The 27,428-nt window shown below is 29.7% G+C and overlaps 2 protein-coding genes across 2 annotated transcripts; one reads left to right on the top strand and one right to left on the bottom strand.

Moving 5' to 3' along the window:
* Positions 1 to 20,227: 20,227 nt before the first annotated feature.
* LOC139848469 (uncharacterized) lies at positions 20,228 to 20,875 on the bottom strand. Its single transcript, XM_071838200.1, has one exon. The coding sequence runs from the start codon at positions 20,873 to 20,875 to the stop codon at positions 20,228 to 20,230; it is 648 nt and encodes a 215-aa protein (XP_071694301.1).
* A 2,788-nt stretch (positions 20,876 to 23,663) lies between these two features.
* Positions 23,664 to 26,892, top strand: LOC139847162 (translation initiation factor eIF2B subunit epsilon-like). Its single transcript, XM_071836779.1, has 2 exons — positions 23,664 to 23,844; positions 24,518 to 26,892. The coding sequence occupies exon 2, from the start codon at positions 24,542 to 24,544 to the stop codon at positions 26,681 to 26,683; it is 2,142 nt and encodes a 713-aa protein (XP_071692880.1). The 5' UTR covers positions 23,664 to 23,844; positions 24,518 to 24,541; the 3' UTR covers positions 26,684 to 26,892.
* The last annotated feature ends 536 nt before the right edge of the window (positions 26,893 to 27,428 follow it).

Genomic DNA, 27,428 nt, shown 5'->3' with positions numbered 1-27,428 from the left:
TACGAAAATCAATAAAAAAAAAGCTCTCTAGTTGCCCGTGGACTAAAGCAATCATACCGATTGCATATAACCACGTAAATTCTTGTGTCTTTTACTTTTCTTGCACTTATTTTGTCCGTTTGTCGTTTGTGGGATCACAATCCATTGATTGGTGATCGTTGTTGGATCCATAAATTCCTAACACATAGGACCTTTAACCAAATATGAAATGATCCATCAAAGATAACAAGATACAAAAACAACTCGAAAAACGCCTCACACCTAAAAACTAACACACAAACCAAATTTAAGGCTAAACCGAACAAAAAATGACTATCTAGAAGTCCAATATGTGTTGTAGGTGTTGTAAAGTCAATTGTGGCTAACAATATTATATATATTATTACTATATCACCTACCATGTGCAGTACATTATATACTATAAATAAGGGGTGTAAGTGTGACGACTTGGAGATTTCCGATCAAATTTAAACTTAATCTTTATATGGTTTTGACACGATAAGCAAAGTCTGTAATGTTGAGTCTCAAAAATTTTGAACTATTTTCATATATTAAATTACCCTATGACTATTCCCGACGATTCACGAACCATTGTGTGTAAATAAACATGTATATATATATATATATATATATATATATATATATATATTGTGAATTAATAAAATATACTTTAATCAATTAGAATTAAAGATGTAAAATAACAAACAAAATAAGTTACTATTAAAATGAATATATATAAATAAATATAAATATATATAATTACAATTCTATATGGATATATATAGTTAATATATTGTAACATTTGTAAAATTTATAAATAGTACATATTCAATATATATATATATATATATATATATATATATATATATATATATATATATATATATATATATATTATAAATAGGATATAATTAATAATTGTAATATATTAAATTATAAGTTAAAAAATATATAGTTAATACATTAATTGTTATTATTAGCATCATTAAAATTATAACATAAAAACTTTTACATGTAATTTGTTATGTTAGTATTAGTATTATTATGATTATCATTATTGTTATTAACCATATTATCATATTATTATTAATATTTTTATTATTATTAATATCATTATTATTCTTATAATTGTTAAACAATCTATTATTATTATCTTTAATAATATAACTATTATCATTTTTATGATTATTAGTATCATTATTATTTATAATTATTATTTATATAATTATTACTATTACTAATATATTTATTAATAATTAATATTAATATTAATATTAATTTTTAATTATATAAGTTATATAAATGTGAATATAGCACCATCTTTTTAGCTGTATCCATCACCCTGTAGTTAAATTTTGTTCCTGTCGTTACCAGTCGAACCAAGTTGCTATAACACTCTAAAATCTGTTACGAATCAGTATCATGGTTATTTTTTTATTTTTTTATTTTATTTATTTATTTACTTAATTCCTGTCTGATGCAATGGAAACTGTCGAATAAGTATTACTATAAATCGAATGATTTATTCCATATTATTAACAACCCAACCAACTTTCCACTCTTCAAAGCATTTACAATAATCCTTGAACAAATGTAAGATTTAGCAGAATTATTTATTTATTTATTTTTAAACTCGACCTCTGTTTTTAGACCTTTTAATCAAAAGCTCGAATTTGAATCCACTTTCAAAAAACTAATAATGCAACTTTGTTAGGAATCCTCTATTGAAACTATCTGCAAAGTTTCATACTTCAATTCTTAATATCGAATCCAAATTTTAGAGTCAAACTTCCAAATTTAAAAAGTCAACTTTTGTTCATCAATCAAATTCGAAATTTTTGTTTTGTTTCCAGTTAAATTGATGGATTTTAAAGCTTCTAGGAGTAATTTTAAACATATTTCGTGTTCACATATTTGTCTAAAATGTTCTTAAAAACAAGTTTGATGTTTGAGTTATATTATTTTTTTTTACGGACGGCAGACATATTTTTTTTAATTTTTGTTATTAATTGAACAAAAGGATTTGTTACAGGTCATTTACAATTAAGTTTCAAATATTAATACAATCCTTGATTCGTTATAATGGTTATGATGTGAGTCTGCTGGTTCGAGTTAGAAACTGGGAAGAAGAAGGAAAGAAAACGAAACAGATAAAAACTAAATAAAAATAAATTCAAACGTGAATTATACCAGAAAAACTGAGATGGTTAGATGGTTGGGGTGTTTGTGCGTTAACGAGAGGTCGAGGGTTCGAGCCCGGGCTATGGCGTTTATTTTTCTTAAAAGCTTGTTTGAGGTAGTTTTCTATCAAAAATTTCTATTATTATTATTATTATTATTATTATTATTATTATTATTATTATTATTATTATTATTATTATTATTATTATTGTGATTTTGTTTATGATATAAAAGATGCCTAATTTATGAAAGAATAAAATGAATACGGTTATGGTTACGATAATAGATATAGTTAAGGATATATATATATATATATATATATATATATATATATATATATATATATATATATATATATATATATATATATATATATATATATATATATATATATATATATATATATATATATATATATATATATATATATATATATATATATATATATATATATATATATATGTATGTATGTATAACCGAGAAATATAATTATAAGTACGATTAGGTTTACGACAATATAAGATATGGTTATAAAAGTAAATATAATTAAGTCATGATTAAAAGAACTATCATTTTTTTATTTATTTAAAATATCATTTTGAGATTTTTTATCATTATTATTATTAACAAAAGTATTTTTATCAAGATTACCATTAATAATAAGATTGTTATAGTTAATATTATCAAGTATTAGGTATTTTTCAGATATAGACATATTAATATAACTATATAAATAATAATCATTTTTAAATATATATATAAACAAAATATATAATATATAAGGTTATAAGATATGAAATTGATCTATTTCAAGTATATATACATATTAATACGATACGTAGAAGTATATGAATATAAAGAGTTTAGATATAAAATTATCATGAAAATGATTAGGTTACTATTTAAATGAATTATTAATATTAATATTATTATTATTATTACTACAACTAAATTATTATTATCATTATTACTAATATTAAGTATTATCATTATCATATTTATCATTACAAATATTAATTGTGTATTACTATATTATTTATCTTAGTAAACAAATGATATATATATATATATATATATATATATATGTGTGTGTGTGTGTGTGTGTGTGTGTGTGTGTTAAAGATATATCTAATACATATAACATAACGAAAATTAATATGTTATATAACAAAATGAATATATGAAATATATATATATATATATATATATATATATATATATATATATATATATATTAATATAAAAAGTACACAACTAATAAATTTATATATATATATTGTTCGATTACAAATACGTATATTAATAAATATACAAATGTTATAGGTTCATGAATCCGAGGCCAACCCTGCATTGTTCAGTTGTTGAATATAGTCATATGTATTTTTACTACAAAATACATTAGGTGAGTTTCATTTGCTCCCTTTTTAAATGCTTTTGCAATATATATTTTTGGAACTGAGAATACATGCGCTGCTTTTATAAATCTTTTACGAAATAGACACAAGTAATCGAAACTACATTATATGGTTGAATGATCGAAGCCAAATATGCCCCTTTTACTTGGTAACCTAAGAATTAGTAAACCAGTCTACTAATTGACGCGAATCCTAAAGATAGATCTATTGGGCCAAAGAACCCCATCCAAAGTACCGGATGCTTTAGTACTTCGAATTCGTTTTTATCATGTCCGAAGGATTTCCCGGAATGATAGGGGATATTCTTATATGCATCTTGTTAATGTCGGTTACCATGTGTTCAATCCATATGAATGATTTTTTTTGTCTCTATGCATGGGATGTATATTTATGAGAACTGAAATGAAAATCTTGTGGTGTATTAAATTGATGGAAATGAATGATTATGATAAACTAATGAACTCACCAACCTTTTGGTTGACACTTTAAAGCATGTTTATTCTCAGGTACGAAAGAAATCTTTCGTTGTGCATTTGCTCATCTTAGAGATATTACTTGGAGTCATTCGTGACATATTTCAAAAGACATTGCATTCGAGTCGTTGAGTTCATCAAGATTATTATTAAGTCAATTATAGTTGGATATATTATGAAATGGTATGCATGCCATCAACTTTTGATGTAATGAAAGATTGTCTTTTCAAAAACAAATGCAATGTTTGTAAAATGTATCATATAGAAGTCAAGTACCTCGCGATGTAATCAACTGTTGTAAATCATTTATAATCGATATGGACTTCATCCGGATGGATTTGGACGGGTCTCTACAGTTGTTATCAGAGCGGTGGTCTTAGCGAACCAGGTCTTGCATTAGTGTGTCTAACTGATAGTCGTTAGGATGCATTAGTGAGTCTGGACTTCGACCGTGTCTGCATGTCAAAAGTTTTGCTTATCATTTTTGTCGGAAATCATCTGCTTATCATCCTTAGGAAATTACCTGCTCATTATTCTTAGTCTAGACACATTTTACTGCATTGACTGCATGAATAGTGTATAGACAAAATTCATATCTTAGCGTATCTGTTACTGTAGACCTTGCCTGATATCTCTCGTAAATTTCTCCGTAATTTAAGGGATCCTGGTACTATATATATATATATATATATATATCTATGCATATTATGCATTGAGAATACATCCAACTATCAATTGCTGTCACTAAAATCTTCATACCAAAAATCTTTTCTGTAATCGCGTAAGATGACCTCTACGAATTGACCACGTTCCTCTGACTCCGAAGACAACGTGACAGGAGCACACCAGCCAATCAACTACCGTGATTACTGGATAAAATGGGGATGGGTTCGTGACATACTCACCTTATGGAGAAGGGAAGAAGGTACTCCATATCATGAACCGAATCTACCACCTAACCTTGGAGCACTCGACCCGCTCACCGGTGAACCTGTTCGCAACACCGTTTATACCCTTTTTGCAAGAATTTTTCATCTTGAGGCTACCATTAACGGAACTAGAGAAGATATCCGACCTCTACCTTACACTAATAACCAACCAGGGTTAGTAGAAGAAGTTAAAGAACTCTGAGCTTGAGTGTTAACTTTAGAGAGCACGGTACACAATTTGCAAGCACCAGCAGTATCACCAACCCCAGTAACATAACCAGCCTCAACACCAACAGCACTAGTACCACCAACAACAACATCCGCGTCACCAGTTTCGACATCTCATTCTGTACCTCGAGTATATTCTTCGTTCTACATGACGTTCTAAATCATTTATCTTCGTTCGACATAGCGATTATGTAATCTCTAATGTTTTAGAGATTATATATTCTTGTTCTAACGGTAAATTAAATGACTTTAATATCATATTGGCTCATTAAATCCATGATTACATCTGAAGAAAATATATAGGTATATATATTTTTTCATAAAGATTGTAATTAAAAATTCTTTCGTACAAAGTGTTAATTGTGAAAATATTTTAACGGGTAGGTAATACCCGAGGAATATTTAGTTTTCACATTAATAAGTTACACTGTACATTCTTCGAATCTGATTCAACAGTCATTTACTATCCTATTTACAACCACCGATATACGAATCCGTTCACCACATAATAACCATTTTCATTCAATTTCATATTTGGATTTTGATTTATCAGAATCCAACAAGTGGCATAATGAAGAAAACATTGGACAAAATAAAATTTGTTAGAAACAAACAAATTAATTATGAGAAATTTTGTTAAGAATCCGCGCTAACTGTTCCTAGCTAACTGTTCCTAGCTAACTGATTACATTTTATTTATCGCAATTTATTTATCGCAATTTATTTATCGCATTTTAATTATCGCAATTTTAATTCTCGCAATTTTATTTATCATCATTTAATTTCTGTTATTTATTTTACGCACTTTAAATATCGGGACACTATACAAGGTTTTGACATATCATATCGACCCATCTATATATATTATTTGGAACAACCATAGACACTCTATATTCAATAATGCGAGAGTTAGCTATACAGGGTTGAGGTTGATTCTATAATAATATATATACTTTGAGTTGTGATCGAGTCTGAGACATGTACACGGGTCACGATACGTATTAATTAATTCGAATATTATATGTTAAACTATATATGAATTATTGGACTGTTAACTGTGGACTAATAATATTGGACAATTAAAATGAATTAAAATATTGATTATAACATATAAAACTAAACAATTCTTCAAGTTTGCCACTTGATTTCATCTTAAACCTCGTTTGTATCTTGATAATTACAATCTGCGTTCAAACCTTTCATGATTCTTGAAAACACCTCAATCGAGAGGATAAACCAACCGCACTTCATCTACGGAAGAAAAAATTGATGCATATAGTTATGCACCTGAAAAACTCTCAGAAACTGAGTAAACATTTAACACATATCAGTGCTAGCTCCTTTGGCGTTGTTATTACCGAAAATAACATTTCAATTCTTTTTAAATTAGTCAATTTTGTCACAGCTCCAACAAGTCAACTTCGACCTTTCGTTATAAACAACCTTAATATAACCTTGATATACATGCGTTCTCTTTTATAGTTATCGGGGAACCCTTGTATATTCCATCATATTACCAGCAGACGTACCAGCAACCTCGTTGCTCCTTGACTTAAATCTCTCCGACAAATCACTATATTTATCTATTAAAGTCTCATCATGTACTCATCCGCATCTTGTAATAAGAATTGTCATACCAATTACCGGGAATCAACAAATCTGTATTATGAGTCTCGCAACGTTTCCACATCAACAGTTATATGTATCCATATAACATTTATCTCTTAGAACTATGATCTTTCATTCTAAAATTTTGAAAAGCACCCAGTCTGCGAATTAATGCTCTGAATTTTGAAAAGTTGAATGAAGCAACAAAAACTGTAAACGATCTCAACAGTCAAAAGTTGATGATAAAAAATAGTATGTTGTCAAAGCTCAGAAATGTTGGAACTGAAAAACGGATTGAGCAAACCATGAAGGAAACTGTGGACAAATCACAAAGACTAAACCTGTACTTAACAAATCCAGATAATTCAATATCTGACGAAATCTCTAGCGAATATCTTGCTCCTTAATTATTTTAAATCCTTGTGGAAAAATCTTTCTTCATCAACCTTCGATCTTAGAAATTCCAAAATATCATCATAAATATCTTCGATATTTCTGAGGATATTTTCATAAATATTCTTGTCCGAAATTATTTACCTCTTCGTGCTATCTATATTACATCATAAAGGAAATTGTTTAGTTTCTATATTCTGTAAACCTTTGAGCTTAAAATTGAATGATATTGAAGTAATGTTGGGAACTGATGCATGAGTTAGTATAATATAATGACACTTGATCAACGTGATTATATTACAGTAAGTCATGCTGAGTTTCTAAAGGAATGTGATGATTCACAGATCATAACGTCATCATGTGCCATGTTACATAACTCTTTCATTCTGCTTAACTTCTGAACATATCAAGAAAGTATATTCTTGATAGTTCTATTCTCAGTGATTCTGGTAATTTGATAAATAAAATCGTGCTAATACATTAGTTCTTATTTAGAACACGATGTTTATCCGAAATTCCATACTTACGAATTCTGGACCGTTACTCGCTTTACTAGAGGTCGGGAGGATAATAAAAAGGCAAAGAGCTCCAAAATATAAGAGAAAATATAAAGCCCAATAACAACACGGAAGTCATAAACCGTGGATATTAATACGAATAGCAATATAAGGACATGGTAGAATTAAGAATAGTATCACCCCAAGGTAATAGTAGAAGTAAACAGATTTTTCTGGTGGAAGATTGAAAAGAAAGATGACAGAAATGATAATTAGAAAGATATAAAGGATTAGAAATGGATTAAGTATTTTCATAACCTTTTGGATGTATGAACTAAGAAAGAAGGTATTGAGGTGGTGAAAATTAATGGAGCGGAAAAAGAGAATTTATAATGGAAATATTTGACAGAGTAATCGAGACAGATCACCGTATTTAATGATAGAGATCTTAATTTTCTTTTTCGCTGAAAAATCAAATCTTTTAGATTTCAAAGATTTTCTTTAAATTCCGGAAATCAACCATGACTACGTCACCAGACAAGACGAATCTGCATATATTCATTTCACTCTTTTTGTGATAACTTCATTCTTACTCTTCGAATAATCGAATTGTTTAATCTATATTTATGAATGTTGACAAAACTCTAAATCTCAGCTCGTATGTGTCATAAAAACATATTTATTGTTAACCATGACCAACTCACTCAAATTTCGGGACGAAATTTCTTTAACGGGTAGGTACTGTGACGACCCGGAGATTTTCGATCAAATTTAAACTTAATCTTTATATGGTTTTGACACGATAAGCAAAGTCTGTAATATTGAGTCTCAAAAATTTTGAACTATTTTCATATATTAAATTACCCTGTGACTATTCCCGATGATTCACGAACCATTGTGTGTAAATAAATATGTATATATATATATATATATATATATATATATATATATATATATATATAAATGGATATATATTATATTGTGAATTAATAAAATATACTTTAATCAATTAGAATTAAAGATGCAAAATAACAAACAAAATAAGTTACTATTAAAATGAATATATATAAATAAATATAAATATATATAATTACAATTCTATATGGATATATATAGTTAATATATTGTAACATTTGTAAAATTTATAAATAGTACATATTCAATATATATATATATATATATATATATATATATATATATATATATATATATATATATATTATAAATAGGATATAATTAATAATTGTAATATATTAAATTATAAGTTAAAAAAATATAGTTAATACATTAATTGTTATTATTAGCATCATTAAAATTATAACATAAAAACTTTTACATGTAATTTGTTATTTTATTATTAGTATTATTATGATTATCATTATTGTTATTAACCATATTATCATATTATTATTAATATTTTTATTATTATTAATATCATTATTATTCTTATAATTGTTAAATAATCTATTATTATTATCTTTAATAATATAACTATTATCATTTTTATGATTATTAGTATCATTATTATTTATATAATTATTACTATTACTAATATATTTATTAATTATTATTATTAATATTAATATTAATATTAATTTTTAATTATATAAGTTATATAAATGTGAATATAGTACCATCTTGTTAGCTGTATCCATCACCCTGTAGTTAAATTTTGTTCCTGTCATTACCAGTCGAACCAAGTTGCTATAACACTCCAAAATCTGTTACGAATCAGTATCATGGTTATTTTTTTATTTTTATATTTTATTTATTTATTTACTTAATTCCTGTCTGATGCAATGGAAACTGTCGAATATGTATTATTATAAATCGAATGATTTATTTCATATTATTAACAACCCAACCAACTTTCCACTCTTCAAAGCATTTACAACAATCCTTGAACAAATGTAAGATTTAGCAGAATTATTTATTTATTTATTTATTTATTTATTTATTTTTAAACTCGACCTCTGTTCTTAGACCTTTTAATCAAAAGCTCGAATTTGAATCCACTTTCAAAAACTAATAATGTAACTTTGTTAGGAATCCTCTATTGAAACTATCTGCAAAGTTTCATACTTCAATTCTTAATATCGAATCCAAATTTTAGAGTCAAACTTCCAAATTTAAAAAGTCAACTTTTGTTCATCAATCAAATTCGAAATTTCTGTTTTGTTTCCAGTTAAATTGATGGATTTTAAAGCTTCTAGGAGTAATTTTAAACATATTTCGTGTTCACATATTTGTCTAAAATGTTCTTAAAAACAAGTTTGATGTTTGAGTTATATTATTTTTTTTACGGACGGCAGACATATTTTTTTTAATTTTTGTTATTAATTGAACAAAAGGATTTGTTACAGGTCATTTACAATTAAGTTTCAAATATTAATACAATCCTTGATTCGTCATAATGGTTATGATGTGAGTCTCCTGGTTCGAGTTAGAAACTGGGAAGAAGAAGGAAAGAAAACGAAACAGATAAAAACTAAATAAAAATAAATTCAAACGCGAATTATACCAGAAAAACTGAGATGGTTAGATAGTTGGGGTGTTTGTGTGTTAACGAGAGGTCGAGGGTTCGAGTCCGGGCTATGGCGTTTATTTTTCTTAAAAGCTTGTTTGAGGTAGTTTTCTATCAAAAATTTCTATTATTATTATTATTATTATTATTATTATTATTATTATTATTATTATTATTATTATTATTATTATTATTATTATTGTGATTTTGTTTATGATATAAAAGATGCCTAATTTATGAAAGAATAAAATGAATATGGTTATGGTTACGATAATAGATATAGTTAAGGTATATATATATATATATATACATATATATATATATATATATATATATATATATATATATATATATATATATATATATATATATATATATATATATATATATATTATAACCGAGAAATATAATTATAAGTACGATTAGGTTTACGACAATATAAGATATGGTTATAAAAATAAATATAATTAAGTCATGATTTAAAGAACTATCATTTTTTTATTATTTAAAAGTATCATTTTGAGATTTTTTATCATCATTATTATTAACAAAAGTATTTTTATCAAGATTACCATTAATAATAAGATTGTTATAGTTAATATTATCAAGTATTAGGTATGTTTCAGATATAGACATATTAATATAACTATATAAATAATAATCATTTTCAAATATATATATAAACAAAATATATAATATATAAGGTTATAAGATATGAAATTGATCGATTTCAAGTATATATACATATTAATACGATACGTAGAAGTATATGAATATAAAGAGTTTAGATATAAAATTATCATGAAAATGATTAAGTTACTATTTAAATGAATTATTAATATTAATATTATTATTATTATTACTTCAACTAAATTATTATTATCATTATTACTAATATTAAGTATTATCATTATCATATTTATCATTACAAATATTAATTGTGTATTACTATAATATTTATCTTAGTAAACAAATGATATATATATATATATATATATATATATATATATATATATATATATATATATATATATATATATATATATATATATATATATGTGTGTGTGTGTGTGTGTGTGTGTGTGTGTATGTTTGTATGTGTGTGTGTGTGTGTTAAAGATATATCTAATACATATAACATAACGAAAATTAATATGCTATATTACAAAATGAATATATGAAATATATATATATTATTAATATAAAAAGTACACAACTAATAAATTATATATATATATATATATATATATATATATATATATATATATATATATATATATATATATATATATTGTTCGATTACAACTACGTATATTAATAAATATACAAATGTTATAGGTTCGTGAATCCGAGGCCAACCCTGCATTGTTCAGTTATTGAATATAGTCATATGTATTTTTACTACAAAATACATTAGGTGAGTTTCATTTGCTCCATTTTTAAATGCTTTTGCAATATATATTTTTGGGACTGAGAATACATGTGCTGCTTTTATAAATGTTTTACGAAATAGATGGGTTTTTGTGCGAAAAAGAAACGAGAAAAATGAAGTTACAAGGTATAAAGCTAGACTTGTAGCTCAAGGTTTTTCCCAAAGACCAGGAATTGATTATGAGGAAACTTATTCTCCTGTTATGGATGCAATTACCTTTAGATACTTAATCAGCCTGGTAGTTTCTAAAAATTTAGAAATGCATCTCATGGATGTTGTGACTGCTTATCTATATGGATCACTTGATAGTGATATATATATGAAGATACCTGAAGAATTTAAGGTATCAGAAGTAGCCAATGCAAAATCAAAAGAAATGTACTCAATCAAGTTACAAAGGTTTTTATATGGGTTGAAACAATCGGGTCGCATGTGGTATAAACGATTAAGTGATTACTTGATAAGCAAAGGGTATACCAATAATCTTATTTGCCCATGTGTATTCATTAAGAAAACAACATCTGGATATGTGATCATAGCCGTTTATGTCGATGATCTTAACATCATAGGTACAAATAAAGAGATCCATGAAGCCATTCAACTTCTAAAGAAATAATTTGAAATGAAAGATCTCGGAAAAACCAAGTATTGCCTTGGTTTGCATATTGAGCATATGCCTAATGGTTTACTTGTACATCAAACAACTTATACGGAAAAGATTTTAAAACGTTTCAATATGGACAAAGCAAAACCATTAAGTACTCCTATGGTTGTTAGATCCTTAATGTTGACACTGATCCATTTCGTCCCTGTGAAGATCATGAAGATATCCTGGGACCAGAAGTACCATATCTTAGTGCAATTGGAGCTCTTATGTATATTACAAATTGTACAAGACCTGACATTTCTTTTGCAGTTAATTTGTTGGCAAGGTTCAGCTCAGCTCCTACCAAAAGACACTGGAATGGGATCAAACACATATTTCGATACCTTCGAGGAACTACTAATTTAGGATTATTTTATTCTAACGAATCAAAACAAGATTTGGTTGGTTATACATATGCATGTTACTTATCTGATCCACATAAAGCTAAATCTCAAAATGGATATGTATTTCTAAATGGAGGTACTGCAATATCATGGCGTTCTAAAAAACAAACACTTGTTGCAACATCATCAAATCATGCCGAAGTGATTGCATTACATGAAGCTACTCGGGAATGTTTTTGGTTGAGATCAATGACACAACTCATTACTGATTCTTGTGGACTAGAACACGATAAAAGTCCAACAACTATCTATGAAGATAATGCAGCTTGCATAACACAGATGAAAGAAGGGTATATCAAAAGTGACCGAACAAAACACATACCTCCTAGATTCTTCTCATACACTCAAAATCTCATTAAGGACAACCAGATTGAAATGAGATATGTTCAATCCAGCAAAAACTCTGCTGATCTTTTCACGAAAGCACTTCCAATTGCTATTTTCAGAACACACGTTCACAATATTGGCATGAGGCATGTTCAAAAGATGTAACAGCTGAGGCGATGCCTACTTGAGGGGGAGTCAACTTTATACTGCACTCTTTTTCCCTAGCTAAAGTTTTTTCCACTGATTTTTCTTTAGCAAGGTTTTTAACGAGGCAGTACTATTGATCTCTAAATGATAATAACATTGTCATCCAAGGGGGAGTGTTGTAAAGTCAATCGTGGCTAACAATATTATATATATTATTACTATATCACCTACAATGTACAGTACATTATATACTATAAATAAGGGGTGTAAGCTACCATATTGAGCACACCATCTATTGAATAAAAATAGTTTTGCTCTCTACTTCAATCTTCTTTAATATTTGTAGTACTATTGTCAAGAACCAAACCACTAAAGGTAGTTATAAGCCTACTGAATTATAACACGTTATCAGCACGAAGTGCTCCATATAATCAAGGTTTATCTAAGCAAGCACACGTCACTAATCAAGGTAAGAAATTGTTTAACTTTTATTAACCTCACTAACATTTATATTTATGTTATCTAAGTTATATATGGTCGGTTATACCGCCTGAATTATATTCATGTAATCTAACTTTTATTAACTTCACTAACATTTATATTTATGTTATTTAAGTTATATATGGTCGGTTATACCGCCTGAATTATATTTATATAATCTAACTTTTATTAACTTCACTAACATTTATATTATTCTTAAAATTTATTATTTATGCATAATATGTTTATTCTCTTAATCTTCATATTTATACTAAACGTATTTATACTAAATATATTTATAGTAATCGTATTTGTACTAACAAAATTCTTTTATTAAAAATTATTATTAATACAACGAGTACATAACAGTCGTTAAAGTCAACTAACCACGTTACAACGGTCATATATACATAACGGTTGTTAATGTCAACTGACGACGTTACAACGACTATATTTTTCAAATATAAAATAAACATCTCCGTTTTCACATTTTAACAAATCAATCTTCATTTTCTCAGATTACCACCATCAATTTTTTTTTTGTAAAGATGATTCACACAAGGATGATTTTTCCTATTGTATTGGTCATACTAACTATCATCATTGTTACTAATATACCACTGGGTGAACCTATATTCTATCCTGCTCTTGTGGTTTTATCATTTGTAATCATGCCATTATTCCGTTGTTTGCTACTTATGAATTTAAAATAATTCTAATTTCATTTTATTATTTGTCTATGATTAGAAATTGATTATGATTATAATTTATGTTGTTCATCTTTCTGAAAATAGAAAATGTCAAACTTATCAAAGCTTGAGTTTGATGTCCTAGACATATCGGGAACAAACTACACATCATGGGTCATGGATGTAGAAATAAATCTTGGATCATTGGGTATTCTAGAAACTTTAAAAGAAAACAATACTTGTTCTGATCAAGATAAATTAAAATCAATTGTTTTTATTCGTAAACAAATTGATATCACCTTAAAACATATGTATCTCACTATCAAGGATCCACATGTTTTATGGGAAAGTATCAAGAGTAGATTCGATAATCAAAAGGAAATATTACTCCCAGCTGCGAGGGAAGAATGGAGAAATCTAAGGTTCCAACACTTTAAAAAGGTAAGTGAATACATCTCGGCCATGTTCAAGATCCGTTCAAAGCTTCAATTTTGTGGTCAAGAAATAAGTGATGCTGATATGATGGAGAAAACTTTCTCCACAATGCATTCTGCAAACATAAGTATACAAGAAAATTTGAGATTGCAAAATTACAAAACTTTTTCAAAACTTCAAACTTATCTCTTAGTTGCTGAAGTGAATAAAGAATTACTGATGAAGAATCAAGAATCTCGTCCTACGGGTGCGCTAGCATTTCCTGAAGCTAATGCTATTAACAATAATAATAATAAAAAAGAAATGCACCTGGACGAGGACGTGGGCGAGGTCGTGGTCATATTGGCCAAAACCATCATCATGGAAATTACCATAACAATAATAAAAATCATAACTATGTTCGAAATCACCCTTATGATAATGGTGGTGGTGGTGGTGGTGGTGGTGGTGGTCGTGGTCGTAATGGTTATGGTGGTCGTGGTCGTGGACAAAGAAATAATAATCCACAAAATTATAAATTTCAACCACCATACAATCCCACAAATCATAATGTTGAAGGAAGCTCTTCAAAGAATATTGAAGATTCTTATTATCGATGTGGTAAAATTGGACATTGGTCTAAAAACTGTCGAACAAATCAATATTCTGTTAATCAATATCAAGAATCCCTAAAGAAAAAAGGAAAAGAGGTAAACCTTGTGGATGACCTTGATACAAAAATCACTGAGACAACAAACGACTACTTTAATGAATAAATTTTCTATTATATATCCATATCAAATAAATGGATGTAGATTTACGATCTATACCATATCTACTTTACTATATGTTTCCTTATTATGTACTTTCGTTTATAACATATTTTGAATGTAATATATTGATGAATTATGTACTCATTATTTGTTTATCATATTTTGAAGTTCATGATGTACACTACTGGAGTGCAAAATCAGTCGAATGGTGGGGATCTTTGTATTGCAGACAGTGGTACCACACACACTATACTCAAATCTAAAAAATATTTCACTGATTTTAAAGCAACAGAAGGAACGGTACATACTATATCAGGTCCTGCAAATTTAATAAAAGGAATGGAAAAGGCAAAATTCATGTTACCAAACGGTACAAATTTTCTGATAAAAAATGCCTTATTTTCTCCCATGTCAAAGAGAAATTTGTTAAGCTTCTCTGACATATACCAAAATGGATATGATTATCAGTCAGTGACTACAAAAAATGATAAATATTTAAATATCACTGACAAGAAGCATGTGATTGAAAAACTACCAAGACTTAGTTCTGGTTTACATTATACATATATAAATGTACCAGAAGCACACATGGTAGTTAATGAAAAGGCATGTGATCCTGTAATGATCAATATGTGGCATGAAAGATTAGGCCACCCAGGATCAACAATGATGAAAAGAATAATTCAAAAATATACATGGACATCCATTGACGGATCAAAAGATCCCTCATGATGCACTTATCCCATGTACATCATGCTCACTTGAAAAATTAATAATTAGACCATCACCTCTTAAGGTTGAAAAAGAATCACCAATGTTTCTTGAAAGAATTCAAGGTGATATATGTTCACCAATTCATCCAACATGTGGACCATTTAGATATTTCATGGTCCTAATAGACGCATCTAGTAGATGGTCTCATGTTTGTCTATTATCAAGTCGAAATATGACATTTGCAAAATTTCTTGCACAAATTATTAAATTGAGAGCACATTTTCCTGATTATAATATTAAAAGGGTGAGATTGGATAATGCTGGTGAGTTTACATATCAAGCATTTAATGATTTTTGCATGTCTATTGGGATTGTTGTTGAACATCATGTTGCCCATGTGCATACACAAAATGGTTTAGCCGAATCACTAATCAAACGATTGCAGTTAATAGCTAGACCATTGATAATGAGAACAAAACTCCCAGTATCTGTATGGGGTCATGCAATTTTACATGTTGCATCATTAATTCGCATTAGACCAAGTGCAAGTCATAAATATTCTCCCTTGCAACTTGCTTTTGGTCATCAGCCAAATATTTCTCACCTTAGAACATTTGGTTGTGCGGTTTATGTTCCTATCGCACCACCACAACGCACTAAAATGGGTCCTCAAAGAAGGATGAGAATATATGTTGGATATGAAACATCTTCAATCATAAGATATATTGAACCCATGACGGGTGATGTTTTTACAGCACGTTTTGCTGATTGTTACTTTAATGAAACACTGTTCCCTAGATTAGGGGGAGAAATAAAAAATAAAGAAAATGATGTTTCATGGTGTGAACCTCAATTAATGTATCTTGATCCTCGCACAAAAGAATGCGAGACCGAAGTTCAAAAAATAATGCATATGCAAGAACTTGCGAATAAATTGCCTGATGCATTTACAGATACAAAAAAGAGTGACTAAATCATATATACCAGCAGCAAATGCTCCAGCTCGAATTAAAATTCCAAAAGTTGGCAATAATGTCGCTCTTGAGTCTTTGCCACGCCAGAAACGTGAAAGACCAATTGGTTCCAAAGATAAAAATCCTCGAAAAAGAAAATCAGCTGATAATGAGGTAAAAGAAAGTGTTCAAGAAGAACCACAAATCAATACTCCTTCTGCAGAGGAGATTGATGATGTCAATACGGAATTTTCAATCAATTATGCACATTCAAATATATTATGGAACCGAAATGAAATGAAAAATCTTGATGAGATATTTTTATATAATGTTGCATATGACATCATGAATGATGATGATGATCCAGAACCAAAATCTGTCATGGAATGTCTAAGTAGACATGATTGGGATCATTGGAAAGGAGCAATACGAGCTGAATTTGAATCGCTTAATAAAAGAAAAGTTTTCGGATCTATCATTCTCACACCTAAAGATGTGAAACCTGTGGGATATAGATGGGTTTTTGTGCGAAAAAGAAACGAGAAAAATGAAGTTACAAGGTATAAAGCTAGACTTGTAGCTCAAGGTTTTTCCCAAAGACCAGGAATTGATTATGAGAAAACTTATTCTCCTGTTATGGATGCAATTACCTTTAGATACTTAATCAGCCTGGTAGTTTCTAAAAATTTAGAAATGCATCTCATGGATGTTGTGACTGCTTATCTATATGGATCACTTGATAGTGATATATATATGAAGATACCTGAAGAATTTAAGGTATCAGAAGTAGCCAATGCAAAATCAAAAGAAATGTACTCAATCAAGTTACAAAGGTCTTTATATGGGTTGAAACAATCGGGTCGCATGTGGTATAAACGATTAAGTGATTACTTGATAAGCAAAGGGTATACCAATAATCTTATTTGCCCATGTGTATTCATTAAGAAAACAACATCTGGATATGTGATCATAGCCGTTTATGTCGATGATCTTAACATCATAGGTACAAATAAAGAGATCCATGAAGCCATTCAACTTCTAAAGAAATAATTTGAAATGAAAGATCTCGGAAAAACCAAGTATTGCCTTGGTTTGCATATTGAGCATATGCCTAATGGTTTACTTGTACATCAAACAACTTATACGGAAAAGATTTTAAAACATTTCAATATGGACAAAGCAAAACCATTAAGTACTCCTATGGTTGTTAGATCCTTAATGTTGACACTGATCCATTTCGTCCCTGTGAAGATCATGAAGATATCCTGGGACCAGAAGTACCATATCTTAGTGCAATTGGAGCTCTTATGTATCTTACAAATTGTACAAGACCTGACATTTCTTTTGCAGTTAATTTGTTGGCAAGGTTCAGCTCAGCTCCTACCAAAAGACACTGGAATGGGATCAAACACATATTTCGATACCTTCGAGGAACTACTAATTTAGGATTATTTTATTCTAACGAATCAAAACAAGATTTGGTTGGTTATACATATGCATGTTACTTATCTGATCCACATAAAGCTAAATCTCAAAATGGATATGTATTTCTAAATGGAGGTACTGCAATATCATGGCGTTCTAAAAAACAAACACTTGTTGCAACATCATCAAATCATGCCGAAGTGATTGCATTACATGAAGCTACTCGGGAATGTTTTTGGTTGAGATCAATGACACAACTCATTACTGATTCTTGTGGACTAGAACACGATAAAAGTCCAACAACTATCTATGAAGATAATGCAGCTTGCATAGCACAGATGAAAGAAGGGTATATCAAAAGTGACCGAACAAAACACATACCTCCTAGATTCTTCTCATACACTCAAAATCTCATTAAGGACAACCAGATTGAAATGAGATATGTTCAATCCAGCAAAAACTCTGCTGATCTTTTCACGAAAGCACTTCCAATTGCTATTTTCAGAACACACGTTCACAATATTGGCATGAGGCATGTTCAAAAGATGTAACAGCTGAGGCGATGCCTACTTGAGGGGGAGTCAACTTTATACTGCACTCTTTTTCCCTAGCTAAAGTTTTTTCCCACTGAGTTTTCTTTAGCAAGGTTTTTAACGAGGCAGTACTATTGATCTCTAAATGATAATAACATTGTCATCCAAGGGGGAGTGTTGTAAAGTCAATCGTGGCTAACAATATTATATATATTATTACTATATCACCTACAATGTACAGTACATTATATACTATAAATAAGGGGTGTAAGCTACCATATTGAGCACACCATCTATTGAATAAAAATAGTTTTGCTCTCTACTTCAATCTTCTTTAATATTTGTAGTACTATTGTCAAGAACCAAACCACTAAAGGTAGTTATAAGCCTACTGAATTATAACAGTAGGCATAATATTTGTTACTGTATAAATTACTTAGATGTTAGGGTTTAATTAAGATTTCTATATTATTAGTTATAATACAAAGTGTACACTTAAAATGAGACATATCAAAACAACAACATGAACACTTTTTTTGAAAAGCAAAAGAATATATTGAATCTATATAGTCTAATAAACCTCTAAAATGATTACATCATTATTAAGCTAAATTATCCTTTACTTTTCATAATGATGATGTCATAATTATATATTAATTTAATTAAAAAAATATTACAAAATATTTTATAAAAGGAAATATTAATCTCTCCTAAATTGTAATTTTGTTTTTCTAAAAAAATTTAAAAGACATTTATTGTTATTAATAATAATTATAATTATTATTATTAAAAATATAAATATAAATATTCAACGTTGAGCGAACTTTATGTTTATAAAATCAACGACAAGTTTCTTAGTCGAAATCCGTGGTTCCATGGGACAATAAACTAAATGACTTTAACATTTACATTCACTTAATACCTAAAACATATCATTAAACTGTTTTGTTTAAACAAACCCGTGTTTTCACGGGTCATTTCACTAGTTATAAATAATATGTAGAGAGAAGAATTGGGCTGTAACCTGGCCTACAAGCACCAATTAAAGAAAAACGAGCCCACAACTATTTACAAACGAAACTACACGAGAATTTGGGCTTATAATTGTACCAATACAAGCGTAAAAAAAAAAAAAAATTTGTGTTGTTGTGATGCTCAAAAAATCAAAACACATATTACTTTGTGCTGCCAAGAATCGTGGATTCAATAACCAATCGTGCCAGTTGAAGTTGTATCTCTTCGAATGGTTATTAACCCACTCATAAGACTTCACTTGCATTTCGTTTATTATATTTAGAGCACCCCACAAATCATTACAAAAGACTTTAATCACTTTATGATTCGTGTTTTTCCAAATTGAATAACCCATGACCCAAATAACCGATTTCCAGATTCCTTTTTGCATACCCGAATAACTAGAAACAAAATCTCCTGTAAATAAAGAGTCAAAATTTAAATTCGGTAGAACATTACAACTCCACCATCTAGCAATATCGTTCCAAATTTCTTTAGCTTTTACACATGAGAACATAGCATGCTCCACGGACTCGGGAACGTCAGAACACAAAGGACATAACACCGAGTCAAGGTCTGCACCACGTTTGTCTAGTTCAACTCTCACCGGAATTCGTTTCAAACGAGTACGCCAAATAAAAAGACTAACCATTTGAGGAATTAATTTGTTACACATGGTAGCAATACTCAAATCATTCCCTGAAAGTATTTTTCATCAAGTTTTGAAGCCATGGACTTTGTCTTGTAGACTCCACTGTTATCTAATTTGCAAACCCATAGCCCTTTACCCTGACCGAGAACAGTAACGCCTTCAATCAAAGCCGTAAGATTAGCTAATTCACCCGTTAATTTACCCGAAAGTTCCCGAGACCATTGCCATGAAAAAACCCGAACATGCTCATTATGTTGAACCCAATCACGAACAGTTGCATCCTGATTTATTTCAAGTCTAAAAAAGCGAGGAAACCTGTCTTTAAACTGCAAATCGTCTATCCACAAATCTTTCCAAAATAACATGAACACTTGAATAGTATTGAGAAATATAGAGCAATATTGAGTAGCAATTCAACCTATAAATTGAGAAATTCAATATGGATCAAACATTTATTTCTTTCATACATTAAAATGATTATATATACAAATAAAGATTAGACAAAACATAGAAAATAGATAGTAATTTGGAATGTTTTAGACTTAAGCATCAAGTATTTAGACTTAAGCCCCGTAGTTAATACTAGTGAAATGACCCGTAGAATCACGGGTTTGTTTAAACGAAACAGTTTGATATGTTTTAGGTATTAAGTGAACGTAAATGCTAAAGTTATTTAGTTTAATGACCCGTGGAACCACAGAGTCCGACTAAGAAACTCGTCAGCTGAACATTTTATCAAACACCTAAAATGCATATTAAACAATTCACATCCAATCATAAGAGATAATATTGGTTGTTATTTTATTTTAAAAGTGTAAATTAAAATATAAATTTAGAATTGAGTTTCTTCTGCATACGTTTTATACCTTCTCATACTCAATTCAAAATAATTAATTAAAATAAATCAAAATTATTTAATTTTAATAATTAAAATATTTATTAATAAGGTTTAATAATAATAATTAATTAATAAGATTTAATTTTAATTCAAAATTATATAGATTAATGACATCATGCTTAGATTTTTTTTTCTTTTTAATTTTTTCTTAATAAAAGAATTAGTCTAATTAGTCTAATAATAATAACATCATCATTCTACAATTAAAAAAAAAAAAATAGATTTTTTCGTTTCCAATACTCCGTATAATATATAATATAGAAAAAATTATGCCGTTGGTACCTGTGGTATGTTCACATTTGCATCATAACACCTAAACTTTTTTTCTTGCGTAGTTAGTACCTCAGTTTTGCTTAAAGATCGTGGTTGGTACCACAACCTAACTGCCGTCAAAGTTTAACGGTTAACCCCTCACATGTGCCATGCATGTGAGGGCAAATTCGTCATTTTCCGTTATTTTAATCCAAAATCTATGATTTTATATAACTAAATCAGCTCATTTTTATTGCTCATATATCAAGAAGGTATACTATCAGTAAATTGTTTGAACTTTTCTCATGTACAATTCAAGGTACAAGGTATACATACTACTCCGTATTAATTAAGTCTGCTACTAGCAGGTAGTAACTTATTTATTTTACATTGTCAAAGAAAGTCTCAAGAAGTTACAAGTCAAATGTGGCACCAACTTTATAACATTCAGCAAAGTCCTCTATAATGATACTTCCGTTCCTACCAATAGCAACTAGGTGATCGCAAGGATTTAACTTTCAGGTTTTTAAACAAGATCTACATGGTGACAATTGGCTTATCAAGTGCATACACGAGAACACACAGTGACAAAGCCATAACCAGACTACCAAATCCAATATTTTCTTCCAGATGGGCTACAGTTTCAGCAAACCAGCTGAGAATCCTATGAATATGAGATGAAAATTTACTCCACTGTACCTCCAAAAACAAATACAGTACACATATTGAAAAATAGATAGGGCTAGGTATTCATTTTTAATTCCAAAACACTCATAATTAGCAGTATTATTGTTACAATTTACAAATTAGTAACCAAACTATTCAACTAGTAATCATACAAGTTTAATGCAATTATAAAACTACATAAATGAACTCATGATCTAGCTCCGAATCTGGATGTAATAACAGATCTAACACAAATTTACTACGAATTAAGTCGATCAACTCCAGTCATCCAATTAATCAAACCTTAATTTATCCTCAATCACTCAAATCACTTGGGTTTCAGTAAATGTACGATATAAACAATAATAAACAGAGAATAATAAGAAATAAGAATAAAAGTATATTACCTACGGATCTTGTTGCCTTTACTGACATGGTACATGCCCCAAGAGAAAGTACCGAAAGCGGCGAGGAATATAGCGATAGCGCTTGGTACCTTTGGACGGAATCCGGCGAGCGTAACGGACCTGAGCAAAATCGCCGGGAGGAGGACCGTCTAGGAGTAATGGCATATCCTTAACGCTTGCCATACCTGGCTTGTTCCTAATCGATGCTTCCGTCATCCTCTGCAAAACTGAGGTACAAACAATTTACTGGTAGTATACCTTCTTGAGATCTGAGCAATGAAAATGAGCTGATTTTAGTTATAAAATCATATTATTGAGAGAAAATCATAGATTTTGGATTAAAATAACGGAAAAGGACGAATTTGCCCTCACATGCATGGCACATGTGAGGGGTTAACCGTTAAACTTTGACGGTAGTTAGGTTGAGGTACCAACCACGATACTTAAGCAAAACTGAGGTACTAACTACGCAAGAAAAAAAGTTTAGGTATTATGATGCAAATGTGAACATACCACAGGTACCCACGGCGTAATTTTTTCTATAATATATGTTACGTTTCTCTTATAATAACCCCAAACTGATAATTAAATTTATATTTACTCCGTACAATTTACACACTAATCCCTCCTCTTTGCTTGCTGCTACTACGCATTCCAGCTCTCACCACTATATCGGCCGTATACTTTAACGATTGGTATAATCTGCCGTATCTTATCGACGTGAATCCACCGTCATCTTTTCTATTTTCCGTTAACCGCAGTCGTAGCAGGTTCTTAATTTCTTCTTACATAACCTTCTTTTTTTTCAATCAGATGTTCTAGTTATATATTTGCATCATCAAGCTATCATCTGTTGCTTTAAGATTAAATATATTATGTATTAATTTGATTATTGAGTTCTGCTTATAAGAATTAGGGTTGTATCTGATATTAGGGTTTATTTGGAAGTTTGTTGAAATCGGTATCAATTATGAATTAATGTGTGTTAACTTACCGATTCATGTATACTGGAGTATTATAGTAGCTTTTTTGCTGGTTGATTTCATGTATGTTACCTTACTTTGATAATTCATGTATCTTTGTTTCATACTCCATTGGCAATTTGCAAGTTGCAAGTATATGCACTTTTATTAATTATTATAAATTATAATTTGTATCTGCATGTAAATTTTGAGACTATAATCCATTATACTCTCAAGATTTAAACTTTTTACTTATATGATATCGAAAATACATGTATAGTTGATTGGTCTTACTGTTTGTTTAATTTTCTTACCCCAAGATAACTTCTTGAATTGCCTCTCTCTGTGAATGAACGGAAACTCGACCTACTAAGTTACTAACTACTATTTCGAGTAGCATATCAGCACCTTTTTTATAATGCCAAATTGAGGTTTTTTTTAAGCACCGAACACTGATATATGTTGATTTATCTGTTTGCAGGTAAAAAAAGTTGGCTTTTTAACAATGGGAGCTAAGAAAGGTGCAAAACAAGAAGATGCTGTAGAGGATTTAAGTCGTGATCCTTTACAAGCCATCCTATTAGCTGATAGTTTCACCACAAAGTTTCGACCAATCACACTTGAATGCCCAAAAGTACTTTTACCAATAGTCAACACACCTATGATTGACTACACATTAACATGGCTTGAATCTGCAGGTGTTGAAAAAGTTTTTGTCTTTTGTTGTTCTCATTCCAAGAAAATAATCGAGTATTTGAAAGAGTCAGAATGGGTCAAGAAACCAAACTTTTCAGTCACAACAATCGAATCACTTAATTGTATCAGTGCTGGTGATGCTTTACGCGTAATCTACGAGCGTAATGTGATTAATAGTGATTTTATCCTCGTTAGTGGAGATACAGTCAGTAACATGATGCTTAAACAAGCACTCGATGAGCATAAAAAGAGAAGACAAAAGGACAGCAATGCTATAATGACAATGGTTGTAAAAAAATTGAAATCGTCTCAAGTTACTCATCAAACACGTCTTGGAACAGACGAACTAATCATGGCAATCGATCCGTCTACAAAGCAGCTGCTTTATTATGAAGATAAAGGCGATGATGTTAACGGAACGTTAACTCTTGATAAATCTTTTCTCGCTGAAAGTCCTTCTTTATCTCTACAAAATGACAAACAAGATTGTTATATAGACATATGCTCACCAGAAGTCCTTAGTCTTTTCATAGACAATTTTGATTATCAGCATTTACGTCGTCATTTTGTAAAAGGGTTACTTCTTGATGACATCATGGGTTATAAGATTTACACTCATGAAATTCATTCAGAATATGCAGCTAGGATTGATAACTTTCGAAGCTATGATTCGATAAGTAAGGATATAATTTTGAGATGGACGTATCCAATAGTGCCAAGTTTGCTGCTTTCAACTAATACCTTTATCGAAGTTGATCGTAATGGGATTTATCGTGGATCAGAAATATCACAATCACGTTCGGCCCAAGTTGGCCCGTTTACATTTATCGGGAAAGGTAGTAGTATTGGTGATAACACGGTTATAAAAAACTCGGTTGTCGGGGATAATTGTAAGATTGGATCTAATGTTTTTATTGATGGTTGCTATATATGGCATGATGTGACAATAGAAGATGGTTGTAGACTAACTCATGATATATTATGTGACGGGGTTGTTATGAAATCTGGAGCGGTTGTTGAACCAGGTGTCGTTTTGTCTTTTAAGGTTGTTGTTGGAGAAAATATAGTCGTTGATGCGTATTCTAAAGTTTCGTTACTCCCTCAGCCTGTTAAAGAAGATAGTGATGATGAGCTTGAATATGCTGATAATAATAGTGTGACTGTACAAACGTCTGATACCTTCGTGAATGGGGATTCAATTAACGACTGGGATTCATCTAAAATCGGTAATGGAGGGCGTGGATTCATTTGGTCAAACAATGAAGTTGACCATGAAGAAGAATGGAGGCATTCAGTTGCACCAATACCTGCATTAAAACTCGAAGAGCTTACTAAAGCAGCTCATGATGATCTTGAAACCGCTCTTCAAGATGACTCTTTTCATCTTCGTTTCGATGCGTCTGAATCTGAATCTGATGATGATATTAAAGATGAATCTCAGTATTTTGAAAAAGAGGTCGAAGAGACTTTTTTGAGAGCGGTTCATGAAAATGTCAAAGAAGACCATGTAATACTAGAAGTTAACTCACTTCGGTTGTCATACAATATGGCTCTCGAGAACTGTGCTAGTGCGTTATTTTACTCCATGATGAAATTAGCACTTGATACTCCTCATAAATCGGCTACGGATTTGGTGAAGAATGTAGATGATGTGATGTCACGTTGGGGGAAACTATTGAAACCGTATCTTCAAGGTGTAGATGATGAAATTGAAGTGATAATGAAGTTTGAAGAGATTTGTTTGGAATCGGGAAAAGAATACGCCCCTTTGTTTGTACAAATTTTGCATCTTTTGTATGATAAAGATATTATACAAGAAGAAGCTGTTCTTAATTGGTCAAGTGAAAAGGAAGATGCAGATGAATCAGATAAGGTTTTTGTTAAGCAAGCTGAAAAATTTATCCAATGGCTGAATGAGGCTTCTGTAGAAGAAGAAGAAGAAGAAGATTAGGACTGTGGTAAGGTATGTCTTCATATTTAATTATTGTTCGTGTATACATTTATCCAATGGCTGAATGAGGCTTCTGAAGAAATGTTGATTTATGTATACATTTAGTTTCATTTGATGTTCTTTTAAACACAAATTCAGATTTTGGTAGAGATTTAGGAAAGATTGGTATCTATGGCTTTGTAAGTCACCGGTTATTTAATTTTTTAATCCTGGAAGAATGAGTTCGTGTTTGTGTTTTTCTGTCTATTGAATATTGATTGATATCTTTAAATTTGCAAAGTATAATGTGTTCAATATGTAAGATCATACATATTACTATGGTATATACTGTTACTACCATTTAGGAGTAATTGTTATCATCTTGGTAAAGTGGTGAAATAATCTGTGTTGAGGTAAAAATGTGTTAAATACCAAGGATAATATTATCTACAGGTTATGAAGCTGGCTAACCCGAATAGCGACCCACCCACTTTGACCCCTACCTTGTTCAATATCAGACTTTTTATTTATTTATTTATTGGTCTGACCGATTGACTTCAGAAAATAGACCCTTCTCCAACTTTGTAAACCCTATCAACTAAAGTCCATCAACATGTTTTCACCTCTTCCTTCGCATTGAAGTTTAAAACTTGTTTAGTTGAATACTCGATGGATTGTGCGTGTTGATTCTCTTTTTTGCAGCGTTATGCTGTTTATTTTACTGGAAATTTACTGCTGTTTTTGACTGCACAATAACTGTTTCTAG

This window comes from Rutidosis leptorrhynchoides, chromosome 5, assembly GCF_046630445.1.
Source record: "Rutidosis leptorrhynchoides isolate AG116_Rl617_1_P2 chromosome 5, CSIRO_AGI_Rlap_v1, whole genome shotgun sequence".
NCBI lineage: Eukaryota > Viridiplantae > Streptophyta > Magnoliopsida > Asterales > Asteraceae > Rutidosis > Rutidosis leptorrhynchoides.
The sequence above is the reverse complement of the archived record's forward strand: the minus strand, read 5'-3'. Positions and strand labels throughout refer to the sequence as shown.

What these genes read in the sequence shown, in the direction of transcription:
- LOC139847162 (XM_071836779.1), top strand. Translation starts at nt 24,542, where the DNA reads ATGGGAGCTAAGAAAGGTGCAAAACAAGAAGATGCTGTAGAGGATTTA.
- LOC139848469 (XM_071838200.1), bottom strand. Translation starts at nt 20,875, where the DNA reads ATGTGTAACAAATTAATTCCTCAAATGGTTAGTCTTTTTATTTGGCGT.